At 48.9% G+C, this 15252-nt stretch overlaps 1 protein-coding gene across 1 annotated transcript in view; it reads right to left on the bottom strand.

Moving 5' to 3' along the window:
* Nucleotides 1-3651: 3651 nt before the first annotated feature.
* Nucleotides 3652-15252, bottom strand: part of LOC136942904 (protocadherin-15-like) — a 97335-nt gene continuing 85734 nt past the window's right edge. The window contains 6 exon segments of the mRNA XM_067235951.1: nt 3652-4685; nt 7319-7427; nt 8873-8946; nt 9151-9189; nt 9780-9801; nt 13908-13910. Coding sequence (XP_067092052.1) covers nt 4080-4685; nt 7319-7427; nt 8873-8946; nt 9151-9189; nt 9780-9801; nt 13908-13910 — 853 coding nt within the window. The 3' untranslated portion in view covers nt 3652-4079.

Genomic DNA, 15252 nt, shown 5'->3' with positions numbered 1-15252 from the left:
CCACTTAAAACCCTACAGTCTCACCCTTTGTTAGGCGTTTGAATGCGGTTACAGTAGGGCTACTGTAGGCCTCTATCTTCTTTGTAGTTGCTATCTTGGCATCTCAGCTGTTTTGCTCATGCATGTGTACAGGACAGGATAGGATGTGGTTTAGTACCCTGCGAGAACACTACAGTCGAGAGTGTATTACTGCACATATGAAACACAAGACCATGGATCACCAAGGCCTTCATTAGACGAGCCAGACAGTGTAGCATGCAGTTTGCTACACCCAACATTTCAGATATAATATAACCTTTGGGAGGGATGTCACAGGAACAAGCTGCTTGAGTGTGCTGAACAGCATGTCTGACTATGTGTGTGTGTGTGTTCACGTGAGTATGTGTGTATGTGACCTGTCTGTCAGTTAAACCTTAATTTAGGCTTGGGGACATATCCAAAATAACAATGTGCAGTGTATAAATTATAAAGTACTCAAAATGTACAATATATGGTTACAGAAACCCCAAAACGTATTTCTGAAATTGCTTTTGAAAATGGCATTCCATCAGATGTACACAGGCGGCAGACAGAGAAGCTAGTGAGACGTCAAAACAAAAGGTCATGGGACATCCTAATATCCCCAAATTACTCACTAACAGGTCCCCAGATAGCTCCCACTGCGGTCACAGCTAAGGCTCTTATTTTGAAGTAGCCAGGTCTTAAATAGCTCAGAGGAAATGAGGAGATGATGATGGACTTGAATCTACCCGGCCTAAGCACCTCTTCTCCTCAGAATAGCATTTCAAGTGAATGTGGACAGATTTGCAACAAACTCAACAAATCTACTAAGCCTTGCAATGCTGTAGGAACAACCCTTGACAACTTAGTGTGAGCCATGTAGACTCCCAAACAAGCAAAGTATACTTTCTTGGAAGCTGCTGAACCACAACATGGCAGCAAAACGTTAAAATGACCCATGAAGCCAAGCAGAGCCACCAGTCAATCAAGGTTAATTTCAGACCTACAAACTGACTGTGCACTAACTTGAATGACCTCATTTCGCCGTAATTGACTGGAGATTTTTTATCGGATGAACTCTAAGCCAAGTGTTTTCAGGTCCTGTGAGACCAATTCAACACTTATGGCCACTGTAAGAGTCAATTCAACATACATTTGTCCAATTACCACACATTGCAGAGTTGTCATCTGGAACCACATCTCACGGTAAGTAGAAGAAACTGATGTGCTACTTTAATTATTCCTGGGAAGAGTAACTTGCAAACAAAACAAAATGGCTGTGGTGAGGCAATCTGCCGCTTCATCTCAACTGACAAACGATTCCTCTCAAGGCAACACACACTTGAAACTAACAGCAGCCATTTTCTTCTAGCAGACTCCTCCAGTGAGAAAATTAGTCTATTATCATCCACTTTCTACAATATGCTCTTAAGATGTCTGCCTTGGAGCACAAATGGCTCAGCGAGTACGTCTCCTCTGCTGACGCCTCTTAGGGCCTCAGACGTTGTTCTGGAAGAAGCGTTAATCAAAAGCTTTGATTTGGTGAACACCTAGTTACTGCATTTCATGTCATTATAGGTGCTTAAATTATCTAACCAGAATAGCACCACAGCAATCACTGAAATTGGTCTTGGATCTACATCTAACAATAACCCCCAAGGACTCGCAATTCTAAAGATGAATTAGCTTAACCCTTGTGCTTCCTTCGGGTCATTGTGACCCACGTTCGAGGGGCAAAAGGTGGGTCACAATGACCTTGGTTTGTAAACCACCCACCATGCACAGTCTGTTGAAAGAGAGCTATACTACCTATGAGAATGGAACACTCTAGAACATCAGCACACCTTGTCCTGTCCTGAAAAAGAAGACAATAATCAAATGAAGAGATGTAGTATAATAGGCTATCCTTAAGGGCATGGGATTAGTATCTCGAGGACATTTTCATATCTAATCCCATGCCCTTAAGGATAGCCTATTATACTACATCTCTTCATTTGATTATTGTCTTCTTTTGATAAAGGAGTCTGTGTGCCTAAACGTGAACTGATGACTGAATCACCCATTCATGCCCTTGTACATTGCATTTTTATAGTAAAACTCATCGACCTCTGGTGACTGCCTTACCATCTGCCATGCGACCAGGATTAGAGCATGGATAACCTGTACCCTGAGATGAGCAACAGGAAAACCATGTTGGAAAGAATGTAATTACTCAATACTGTAGAACTCATTCAGACAACATATGTACATACAGAACTACAACAGGAACATAACACAGTCTAAATACAATGACACTCGAGGAATTATACCGTAACTCCTCTGCCTACACACAGCTGTACTGAATGTATGACCTAGTCATTTCAATAATCACTAGAGAGAAGACACAGCTGCTTTATGAATGTAACAAATACATCCCCCTTTACCTTCCCTGATGCCTACATAACAAGTACAGTCCAATTCTGTGCTCACTTCTGAAAGCTTATGGCGCCATCTTGTGGTAAAATTTACTTGACAGGGTTTATTGGCTTAGTATTGTGAGGGGGCGCAATCATGAAACCATCAAATTGCCACTCACTTTGACACAGATTAGAAAAGCCATTTTTGTGGGCAGTATTTACTTTTCTGTTCAGGATGCATTTTCCGGATCCGTAAACAGAATAGCTTAAAGGCTGACACGAGACGGCACAGAGGATTAAGACTGATGGAGTGAAATATAAAATATTATGGTTGAGACATGACCCCTCTATTTCAAAACCATCAGCTAGGGTTTATGTTTTCTATTTAAACTGCCCACAGACATATTTTCAGCTGACTGACAGGTGGAATATCACACCTTTGAAAGACGATTAGCATATAATAGTCTGCATAATTATCCATCAAGCCATGCCCTTCAAAGGGAGGAGTCTAAGCTCTGAGGATACTAGAAGTTTGGCCGCTGTTGACAGGAAGTCTGGCCATTTATGACAGGAAGTCTGGGACACTTGGTGACTTTCAATGAATGGGACATTTGGATTTAATCACCTGTTTTGAAGTATAGATTGAATTCCTTTAACATCATTCAAGTTGCTCATACCTTCTCATGATACACAGAAGTACTTAGTGTGGTGGTCTCAGACGAACTTACCTTATTAGTACTTCAGTTGATCATAAAGCTCCATATTGTAGCAGTTAAAACTTTATTGTTGTGTCAGTTACATTATTTGGTTGTTTCCTCGACTGGAGGGACCTGATGTCTTTAGAAAAGATCGCAAACAGAAGGATTTTGCATCATGTTTTAAGGAGTTGAAAATACCACATTCTGTAATTACAAATGTCAATAGAAAAAGAAAATCGATATGACAATACTGACTTAGTTGAAATACAGTATTGACAGACATGGTTGTGTTATGTCTTAATGTCATAGGTTAAAATTCTCAAAAAGCTTTGCTCATAGATTTCATTGTTATAAAAAGACAAAAATAATTTCATAGATTTTCAAAATTATTTCAAATGATTAAAGAAAATAATAAGACAATCAACAATGTTTCATTACTTGCAAATAAAATCACGTAGCAAAATACATTTTTCACTGCATCATATATATCACAATTGAATCATATCATAATATAATCATTGCTCTGTAATATTCATAATATCTATATTATTCTGGTATTAGACATCTCGTACACCAACATTGTGATTAGAACTGCCAAGACCCCTGATTGAAAAAGAACACTTACAAAACGTGGAATCAACAGAGAGATTATGGAGAAGACCTCCATAAGGAATAGTGGGTTGTAGCCAGTCACCGCTCACATACTCCAGTTTTCCATGTTTGAAGAAAGCATGGCCTCTCAACAGTTAATCCCATAGTCTTACAATAGCCCTCATATACTATCTGCTAATAAAACTCTATCAAATCATCCTATAAAATAGTGACATCCTTCTATCAGTGCAGTCACATTGCCCCTCCGTGCCTGGACAGTGATTGGTGCTTGTAAAGCAGAGACATACAATCATTTTGCTCCATTTCGCTCAACCGAAACCGTAACAGCATGGAAAAGGAAAAGGTATGAAAGCTAATCTCCAGTGGCGTCCAGTTAGAGCTTAGTCATTGGTATGTGCAGGCTGTTCCAGGGGCCCATCCACAGCTCCTCCTCATCCGAGAGCGTGTGTTCGCTGTGGGACTCGGCAGTCTCTCGCTCCTCCTTGGGGTCCACACAAGACTCCTGCTCCTCAGTCCCGTACTGACCACCGCTGCAGTTCCTCTCACTCAGGGCCTTGGCAATGTTGGACTTGGAGCAGATGCTGTTAAGGCCTGTGGTGCTGGAGCCAAGGGAGCCGCCGGAGATGCAGGTGTTGAGGTTGATGTCCACCGTGGAGGAAAGGCCCACGCCCGTCCCGTTTCCCGTGCTCCCTATGCTGTTGAGGGGGAGGTTTTCTTCATGGGTGACCCCCAGCTTGTCCAGTTTCTTGAACTGCTTGCCCAAGCGGCACGGGGAGCCCACTTTGAGGTTGTTGGGGTGGCCGAGCCTCCTGGTGCGGACGATGGTACCGTTCTGGGAGAGGTAGACGTTCCCGTTGATGTGGCTGTGGCTGTTGGCGTTGGGCGTCCGGTGGCGCTGGGCCTCGCTGGTGCTGTCGTCTCCTGTGGAGCTGCTCTCGTAGTCCCGGTCCACCACTAGTTTGACACGCTTCCTCCCAGCCTGCGGAGAATGTCAAACAAGACCGGGTCAATATACAGCTCTCTCAGAACATAATATGAACGTCATGTGTAAAAGTAATATCAAGAAGAAGAAGAAAATGGGGCATTGTATTATTGTGTTTAAGCACTCTAAGCCGGCAGGGTACGTTTTAAATCATTTAAGAAGTTGCATCATAGTGAAGGAACATGAAAAAGGCCCACTTCATAAGCGATAAGGAAGATATTGAAAAGAGAAAAGGTCAAAGCAGATGAAAAAAAGGATCATTCAGTGAAATCCCATGCAAAGACTCTTTCAGGAAGTTTCTGTGAAAACTCACACAAATTGAGACTGAGAGAGAGATAGAGCTGCATAAGTAAGCACTCCAGAGACAGCACTCAGAATTGAGGTCATTCCCATGCATGTGGTCACTTCACTCCAGTCAGTCTTACTTCCCAGCAGACCGGCTGTGCCCTCAGAAAGCCGTGGAGTTTCCTTCGGATTCAGAGCCGGTGTCGGAGGTCCCTCCTTTTCCCGACCTGCTGGTAGCACCCGACACAGAGCCGTGGGAGCTGCTCTCTGACGTGATGGCATCCTCGTCCACCTCCGTAATAGGGGACAGCCCCCCGAAGGTCTCCTCCTCTGAGCCACTGGCTTCAGCCTGGACCCCAGAGTAGGGATTGGAAGGCCCCGCCACCTCGGACACCACACTGGACCTCCTGGACGCCTCCCCGTCACTCGGCTCACTGGCCGATTCCTTACTCTCGTCCGCAGTCCCGCTCGCCTCCCCTTCGCTCTCCTCCGCCTCGCTCTCCTCGTCGATGGTGCCCTCTGAGGAGTGGGTCATGACAGACTTGCGGGAGCGGTGGCTGCCTCCTGCAGACCTGGAGGAGGTGGAGCTCCGCTCGCTGACCAGGGACTGGTTGTCCTCCGAACCGCTGGCCTCCGATTCAGACATCTGGCTCTGGCTGGCGCCGCTGAACACGGAGCCCCCGCTGGCCGTCCCTGTCCCCGACTCGCCTTCACTCTCTGCACTGGACTTCTCTGAGTCCTTGGTGCTCTGTGAAGACTTCATAGAGGACCTCTGTGAGGAGCCAGATTGGGAGGCTGCACTACTGGCACCGCTACCCGAACCAGAACCACTACCGCTGCCACTACCACTTCCCCTCTCACTACCGCTGGCACTGCCACTGCCAGGACCACTGCCGCTACCACTTCCACTGCTGCCACCGCTGGCCTGAGTACTGCCGCCGGATTTCTCCGAGGAGGCCTGACTGGTGCCAGTAGCAGATGACTTCACAGACGAGCGGGCAGTGGAGCCGCTCTCTCTGGACTCCCCCGAAGCCTCCTCCTCAGACTCTTCTTCTGTGGCTGAACCTTTCTCGGTCCCTGATTCTTTTTCTGTCCCCGATTCTTTTTCTGAATCCGATTCTTTTTCGGATTCAGACTCCTTCTCAGTTTCGGATTCCTTCTCTGTGCCTGATGACTTTGAGCCAGAACCAGAGCCAGAGCCAGAACCGGAACCCGACTCTTTTTCAGAATCCGATTCTTTTCCAGAACCCGACTCTTTTTCTGAATCCGATTCTTTTTCTGTCTCGGATTCCTTCTCTGTGCCAGATTCCTTCTCGGTGCCAGATTCCTTCTCTGTGCCAGATTCCTTCTCTGTTTCATCATCCTCAGACTTGGACTTGCTCTCTTCATCTGAATCCTCAGGATGTTCCTCCGGCTCCTCCTCTGAGTCCACAGTGCTCTCGTTGGCATCGTCTCGGTCCAGGTCCACCTTCAGGTAATCTTTATCCATGCTGCTCCTCTCAGACTCGTCGTCGGAGCCTTTCTCCTTCCCGCTCCCGCTCCCGCTGGCCTCTGGCTCGCTCTCCTCCGTCACGCTGATGGACACCTTTGACTTCTTCTCGTCCTCGCTGGCGGCCTGCGAGGCCTCCTCGTCTCGCTCGCTGCCCGTGGCTGAGCCGTGGCTCACGCCGCCCTGAGACTTCCTGCGGCCCTGCAGCCGGCTTGTCATGTTGATGCGTTTCATCACATTGGACAGGCCGCCCCTGGCGGCGGGCACCGTATCGATGGGGCCGCTCGCCTCCGGACCGCCCGTCAGACTCTCCTGACTGTCGATGCGGCGGGCCGACATCAGCTTGGCATAGTCCTTGTCCTTCTTCTTGGCGCCAAACATCTTGAACATTTTGGCTTTCTTCCATGGAGACCGGCCTGCGGCGGCCTGCTCTCCTCCCTTGCTGGATACCAGAAGTTTGCTCAGCTTCATGACAGACTTCAGCCTCTTGGCAGCCTTGGAGGGTTCTGCCGCCACCTCGGCCTCCGCTGGCACTGCCTCCTCAATCTCTCCCTCTGGGGGCAGGTCCCTGAATCCAACCCTCTTAGGCCCACCGCGACCCCGCATGGGCCCGCCACCACGCCCTCTGCCTCGGCCCTGTGACAGTCACAAGACTCCTCAATCAACCGTTGGAAATACTGATTATCCATGTTGGAGGTTTCACTGATTTTCATCTTGATTTTCAACAACAAAAAACACTGCACGAAACTGCTATTAGAAAAGTGTGCTGGTCCAAACAGTGTTTGATTAAATTGTTTGTTTTGATTCCAGCTATGTCTGTGTGCCTACTGTTAACCGGAGGGCCTAGAGAGGTTACCTCAGGGCCGTGGGGGGTGTAATAGTCGTCCTCCATGATCACCTCTCCATACTCGTCGTACATGGGAGCAATCAACTTCCTGCGGCTGCCATACTGAGGAAGGTCGTACCTGAGGGAGAAAACAAGCAGATTATCATTACCAGGTCCAACATTCGAAGAATACATCGTCATTGTATTTTGCAAATTAGTTGAAGGGTATTTTGCTTTTCGGGAGGAAGTGGGGGGGGTGTGGGACTTACTGCCAGGGGGCTTGGTGTAACAAGGCCTGAGAGAGTGGACCACAGCACATCTCTGTGAGTGATAAATGTGTGTGTGGGGGTGTGTGAGGGCTAAACTCTGTCCACATTACATGACGTTATAAATGGATGATCGAGAAGCCAATCTAGCAATCTGCATTAGCCTGGAGACGCAGGAAATGAGGAGCGCTGTGGGACTCCAATCCATCTGCATTACAGCTACATCTGTGTCAGACCCTCGGCAACAGACTGAGGCAGAGATCGCTGCTCCTGTTTCTGACCCATGGCCCAAGGATGCCAGAAAACATTCTGTACACCTCACACCGCTGAACCAGGCGGAACCTGGAAGCCAGCATTACTCTGCATTAGCGACACCTTGTGACCACGTGAGGTAGCCTCGGAGGAGAGCCGCTGTTAGCGATCGCTGGATTAAGAGCTTAGCAGCGGTTAAGTTGCACTTGGCTCTTTAAATAGCAAGGGATGACAGACTCTCTGTGTGGGTTATCAAGATAGCAACTTCAGCAGCCATGACGGCTTTAAGGATGGGCAGTCTGTCAGATTGAGACATCAAAGCCCCGCAACATAATTACAGCAAGGTACAAATGAAGGGCTAGGCCATACGCACACCCAGAGCTAATTAGAATTAGCAGGGAGGAGGAGAAGCTAAGTGGACGCGTTGATGAGTAAGCGACCAAGCAATTAAAGCATTTAATAATTTTGGCCGGCTGCTTCCAATTCCTTATAAAGCAGAGTAGCAGGGTTTAGGTTTGGTAGGGAACGTTCAGGTGGTTCTCCATTCTGTCAACGGACCAGCCGAACTCCTCCGAGAGTTGCAAATAACCTGACACGAAACGGGCCGAGTTCAACAAGCAGCGTTAGCTCGGCATCTGTTCATGGCTTCCCAGCATCCGATTGGCTGGCTGCTCTGGGTTCTCTCTCTTGCAGACCATATGGGTGATTCTGAGTGTGCCCACACCGGCCAGCCCAGCCCGACTCTAGCCAGCAGGCTGTTAGATAGAAGGCCCTGGGCTGAATCACTGATCACAGTTGGGGGGAGTGCAGAGGGCACACTCCAGGGGGTTACACTCATTGCTAATGGGGAGGATGTGATAAGTCATGCTCATCACGTTCTACAGCATTTTCCCTGAATCGCTTCCCGTCTCCGAGGATTTCTCCAGCGATGGTGGGGGGGTAACATGGAAGTTTATGATAAATGGGTCTAAATGATGTTTAACTATAAATGAACCCATGGAGATCAATTTCCCCCAGATTGGAGCAAGACTAAAGAGGTTCTGGAGGCTGTGTGTGCGGGGCTCACCCCTGGTCGTAATTATAGTAGTCCTGCCCGTAGTAGTCCTGCCCCGGGTCGATGCCGGACTCCATGGAGAGCTCCTACGATTCAAAGAGATGCGGAGAAATAAATCAGTACTGGACCGAAAGAAAGAGAGTAAGAGAGAGAGAGTTAGAGGGAGAGAGAAAAAGGGATAGAGAAAGAGATCGTTTTAAGAGTGATACAAGGTGTGTGTTAGGAGGGTACGGTGTGAGTATAGGATGGATAGGAGAGGTCAGTGTTTGAGGAAAAGCAGACTGATCTACCTCAGGTCTTAGGAGAGATGGCCTCAGCAATTGTTGTTGCTGCCAGAAAGGAGCAGAGGGGAGGGAGAGGGATATAGGGAGAGTGTAAGGAGAGGGGGGAATAGGACAGGTATAGACTTTCATAGTCAAAGTGCAAGGTTGATAAGAAAGGAAAGGAAATTTAGAACATCTACAATCCTAAGGAGCTTTTGTCGACGATCAAAGCTGGATGGAGCATGCACGACATCAATGATGTGCAAAGGTCACAGGTCGTTCACAGGTCAGGATTTGCTCTATTTGCTCTCTGTCTATTTATGTCAACAAATGGCAAACACTCAGTCACTTAGCCCCAAACACTGCAACTTCTGCCAAGAGAACACAAGCATCTGGGTGCTTATCTGTCACTTGGCAGGGAAAAGACTGCAGTGCTGACAGTGTGCAATGTCTTTTTTTTTTTTTTTTACAAAATGTTAATAGTAAAGGTGTTCTCCAGCAGATCTCAACTTGATCTCATTCTGTGTATGTTTTCTATTGTTTGTGCAGTAGATAAGAATAATGGTGCAGGTGCAGTATTAAGCTCCCTGGAGCACAACACAATGACTCAGTGCACAATGCATTACATGGACATGCATCACAATCAGAGGGCCTACCTGTCTGCCATAGCCGCCGCGTCTGTGATGCCGGAAGGTGGGAGGAAATAAAATGGGTAAGTAATGAGTTCAACTTGATGTGGACATTTCAAAAACATTTCAATTAAAAAAAACATATGTTTCGTTATTCTTCTGGCCGGTCTAGGTGATTTCAATTCCACTTACGGTGCAGTTTCCTGTACGTCAGCCTGCGTGGTAATATATTTGGCATTTTTTAAAAGCATACATGCAGCACCACTCTTATCTACTTGACGCAGGCCCTTTTTCCATTATCACGGTAACGTCTGAACTGATGGGATTCAGTGGGTGAAAAAAAGTCAGAGGAGGGAGGGTCAAGTGGGGTTTACTCAGACACTTCAAAATAACTCATCTCAGGCTTTGTGTATATTAAGGCTTTGTGTTCCAACTGTTCCAATGGCTAGCGACGCTAGGACAGTTTCCCCTGTCGCTCCTTACATTAGTTTCTGCTTTAGCTTGCGTTGTTGCTTTGTCCTTAAAATACTCATCTATATTAGGCCTACAAGTACTGCGACTCGACGAAGGACAGTGATACGGCAGTCCAAAGTAAGCGCTGCCAACACTTAAGAGGTTCGGCTTTCTCTCCAGGATGCTAAACTGTTTCCCAGACTAGGTGTGAACGCAAGTCAATGACTTAATGAAGAATTGCAGGCTCGTGGGTTCACTGTACTATTGTACTACAACTGTGGTCTGTGTGGGATTGTGAGTAATGGGCACTCTCACAGTCTCTCAGATATATGGCCATGCTATGTTGTGAGTTCCTCTGGAGAGCTGTAATCTGTTATTATGGGGCTGGGACCAGAGTCAGGGCATGGGGGCCATACGGGGCCACACCCCCATGGAGGAAGGAGGGGGACAGGGCTGGAGAGTCCAGGTGGGGGGTTCGGGTGTTGGGGGGGGGGGGGGGGGGGGGGAGTCTGATGGATGACCCACTGGACTTTTGCAGCCTCAAGGAAACACCAAGACAAATGACCCAGTGGACAACCAGGTACAGTAGATTGCCAAAGGGGAGAGAGGCGTAATATCAGGGAAGGGGGGCACACAACCAGAGGAGATGTCCTCTCAGAATAACTGATAGACGCTTAAAGACTCCCATGCATCACCCACATAGCGAAGGGGGACAAGGTTTCCTCACTCGTCTCAGCCACAATCAATCCAGGCAAATGTAATGGATTATGAAGTGGACGGCTGAGAGATCGCTCTGGGATGCTAACGTATCACCCCATTATACAGGAGCTGACCACTAATCAACTCCCTTGACACACTCGTGCTAGGTGACTGAACAGCACCATGAGCAGACGGGCAAGAGCTCCGTAGATCCAACATTGGCTCAAACCGCATTAATTGCGGACGCTGTATGCATGTTAACCATTCGGCATGAACAGTCTCCAACATACGAACATGCCTTGTACTGTATGGGCAGCAAGACACAATTCTTTTAAGATGATGATTACTGGTGGCTCCGATTACCAAGGTCTCCAGTAAAGCAACAGAGAACAGGGCAGATGGGCCCATGAAATCATAACCAGTGGAGGAAATAAAGAACGAAGAGAAGAATAACATCCATTAGACATGACAGGTCTTGGGGTTGAGAGCAAGTGCTTGGCTATCAAAAAACAGCATGCACGCTTCTGGCCTCTCGACAGCCGAGATTACCCCCTTGTGATGAACACAGAATACACAATTAGTTGGTTTCGATTGGGCTATCGGAGAAACGCACGATGAATCACAAAAGCTTCCCCTGAGTGGGAAAGAGGTAGCAAGAAAGAGAGGGAGAGCGAGATAACGAGAGAGAGGGGGGAGAGAGTGAGAGAGGGGGGGAGAGAGAAAGAGGGAGAAAGGAGAAAGAGCCAGAGGGAGAAAGAGAAGGGGGTGGAGAGAGAGGAGGCGGGAGAGGAGGGATTAAAACACAGTGGATGAACTAAAAAAAGCTCTGAGACGAAGCTTTGCCACCAGAGTGTCAAAAACAATGGGAGCATAAATAAAAAATGAAAAAAAGAGGGGTAAGCACAAGTGAAGAGAGGATAAGAGGAAGTAGAAAGGAGAGGAATAGTGTGAAGTGGAGATGAAACGGTCGGAGAGTAAAGGACGGAGGAGATGGAAAAGAGAAGAGGTGGGAAGTGAAGACAGGAAAGATTGTGACAGGTGGACAGGCAGCAGCCCTGCTGGTTAAAGATTGATCAGTAATTGGCCTCTTCCAGAGAGCAGGGAGACATCACTGTGACTACTTCATCATGCTGGGAGGATCTGGACAGACATGTGGAAGACAGATCCCAAGGGGGCTTCACTTTTTCTCCACTCTTCCACCCAAAGCCTTCACACCCAATGCTTTGACCGCAGCTAAAGATAACTATAAGTGGACACCTCATTGGCCTTCTCGAGTGTATTCGACTCTGTGTGTGCTGTATTTATCTGCGTAAAATCTTTAGGAACGTCCAAGGGGTTGATGAAATAACATGGCACAAATCATGACAAAAAACGGATTTGTCTGTCTCGACATGACCATGCCCTGTTTCACTGGCTGTTTCTTAAACTTACAAAGATCCATTAAGATGTACTAACAACCTGGATGTTTGGCTAGTCAGTCTGCAAAATACAAAATGCGACAATTCCATTCATGCACTACGGGTACACTCACTTCAAATGAGTTCATGTTGTTTAATATAAAATATAAAATCCTAATACGAAGACGGAGAATCCCCATTCAACTTTCATACAATGTTCTGTACAGCAGAAAATACAGGGCTGAGTCATGATGCAAGTGAGGACTGTGGAGGGACAGGGACAAAAATCTAGAGAGGCCCAGTTCAAACATTCAAGCACCACTCCAGCCCTGCGGCCCACTGATGGATGCAGGTGGTGTTGTAAAGCTTTCATTGGAACAACCTCAACATTGCATTTTTTTCCTGGTGAGTTTCGGAATAATCTCGCACTTGTAAAGGTTTTCAGTTAAAATAGGTTGATTCAAAAGACATTACACAGAGGAAAAAAAACGTCCTACAAAAACACAACATGATCATAAAATGACATGTAGATACAGAAAGAAAAGACAGAGTGAAGACATGGAGAGATGGGTCTCAGAGAGAAGCGAATGGCAGTCAGAATGTGGTGGACTGGGAAGGGAACTGTTCGCTGAGTTCTTGGACCAGAGAGTTTCTGTTAGTGTTCTGTTGGCTGAGGTCTGGCTGCTCTGAGCCCCTGTTAGATTGGCTCGATTCAACCTCAGAGGAGCTTGTGTTGCTTTGGACGGCGGGGTTCCCGTCGGTTGTGTTAGGGCCGTCGCTGGAGGTCGACCCAGGTGGTTTGTGAGAGGCCTGTGGTTCCAAGGTCTCCTGGGACTGTTTCCTGTTGACGCGCGGCGCCTTGCGACTCTTGTCCACTTGACTGTACAGGTTGGCAACGGACTTCTCAAGGTCGGCCAGGTTGTGCAGGTTCTTCAGGATGCCCTTCAGCTCTCTCTTCTTCCCACCGTCGTCCGGGGGGGGCGGAGGGGGAGGGGTGCGGGCGGAAACGGGGCGGAGCGATGACACGGATGGCAGGTTGGTGGGCACAAACTGCACAAAGGGCCGCGACCGCTCAACGCTCGGGGGGGAGGGGGGCGGGAGCGGAGGGGGAGGGGGCGGAGCCGGCCGCCTTGTGAGGGGCGGAAGGGGCGGAAGTGGGGAAGGATCGGGGGCGGACGGCGCCGGGCCGGAGGGTGCAGGTGGAGGAGAGGAGGGTGGAGAGGAGGAGGGAGGGGAGGTGGCGGGAGGAGGAGGCGGAGGAGGAGGGTTAAGTGGAGGAGGAGGAGGAGGAGGAGAGGGGGGAGGTGGAGCCGGCTGGTCGGGCGGGTCCGGGATGATCTCCAGCGTGATCTCGCAGGGCTCCACCGTCATGTAGCTGGAGATGCTGGAGCTGAACTTCCTGAGGACGGGGGGCGTGGGCCTCTGGGCGGAGGGCGGGGGGGACCCCTCCCCCTGAGTGATGATGATGCGGGGCGGCACGTCTCTGCCCACCGACATGGGGCTGCAGGGGCAGTCCAGGATGGACAGCAGCATCTCCGGGCTGAGCTCAAGCATGTCCACGCTGTCTCGGTCCCTCAGCAGGATAGGCGACAGGGAGCCACGCGACCCCCTGCTCTGCCTGGCGCTCCTCTCCTGCAGGGCCTGCTGCTCATACTGCCGCGCCTGCTCCCTCACGGACAGCTTGGTCTCTGTGCTGCGGCAGCTCGCGGTGTCGTAGGCCTCCAGGCCGTCCTTGCCCTTCAGGCCTGCCTGTAGGAGCTGCAGCTCCCACTGTGCAGGGTCCAGCAGGGCCTGCCTCCCCAGGGCCTCGGTGCCGTGCGACTCGGAGCGCAGACGGGCGGGCAAGGTCCACGAGAATGCCGAGTGCGAGAGGGGGAAGTCGGGCGGGCCAGACCCCAGGCCGAAGGCGTCGGGGCTGCCGAGGGGCCCGTCGTCGTGGTACAGGGGGTTGGGCGTGGTCAGCGGGTGGCGGTCGGACATGAAGGTGACGTTGCTCTCGGACTTGGGCAGGTTGCCGTGCAGGGTACCGTTGCCACGGGCAGCGAGCGCGCGGCAGGCGAAGGAGCTTAGCAACCTCTGGCGGTCGGCTTCCTCGATAACCGACTTTTTAGCCCTGCCCCCATATGAGTGGAGGTGAAGAAGAGAAAGACTTGAAACAAAGGTGGAAGATGGAGGGATGAAAGGGTGAGAAGGCAGAAGGGTGTTTGTGAGGGAGCTACAAGCTAACTTACTACTCCATTCCTACTTTCGTCTATGGGACTCCTAGTATCATGGGCACAATGACATCAAACAATATTAGAACTCAAGTTCAAATCAACACGCTGGAATCTAGATCATGCTTTGGGTAGCTGCAAAAAGCATTAAGATCCTTAAGCATTAAGAGATTAAAAAGCACAAGTTAGTCGGCCAATCCACAGGTGAACATACTGTAAATAATATTGAATCGAATCTCAAACCGTGTGCATCTGTTCAGCTGTGGCCATAACAGTTCTCATACAGTAAGAGATTACAATGGGATGCCAAAGGAAATGAAACATAAAGCAAGACTATGGCATGTCTGCCAGGGTGGGCAGGAGAGGATAGGAGGGATGCAGTAGGGACTATTGAGGCCCTGTAAACAAAGAAAGCTGCACTTTTTCTGATCTGGTAAAAGGAAAGCTATTACGTCATTGTGGTAGGAGAAATCTTCACCTGCTTTTTACATATTTCCAATCTGTCATTGAGGTTAGCCTTAACACTACTGCAGAGAGCTAATGCACTACATAAAGAGGCTTATTCAGAACGCGTACGTCTATGCCTTGATAAATGCCGAGCAAATGTCAGAGAGCTTGAATTCATACATGTGCGCTAAAATAAAGGATGGAAGCAAGGCGGGGGTCTGGGCTATTAATATCAGTAATTTTCTTCACATGGAGAATTGATCTCGTTGCTGGATCAAGGGGGAGGATGAG

The sequence above is a fragment of the Osmerus mordax genome, chromosome 5 (assembly GCF_038355195.1).
Source record: "Osmerus mordax isolate fOsmMor3 chromosome 5, fOsmMor3.pri, whole genome shotgun sequence".
Lineage (NCBI taxonomy): Eukaryota > Metazoa > Chordata > Actinopteri > Osmeriformes > Osmeridae > Osmerus > Osmerus mordax.
This window is presented reverse-complemented; position numbering and strand designations above follow the sequence as displayed.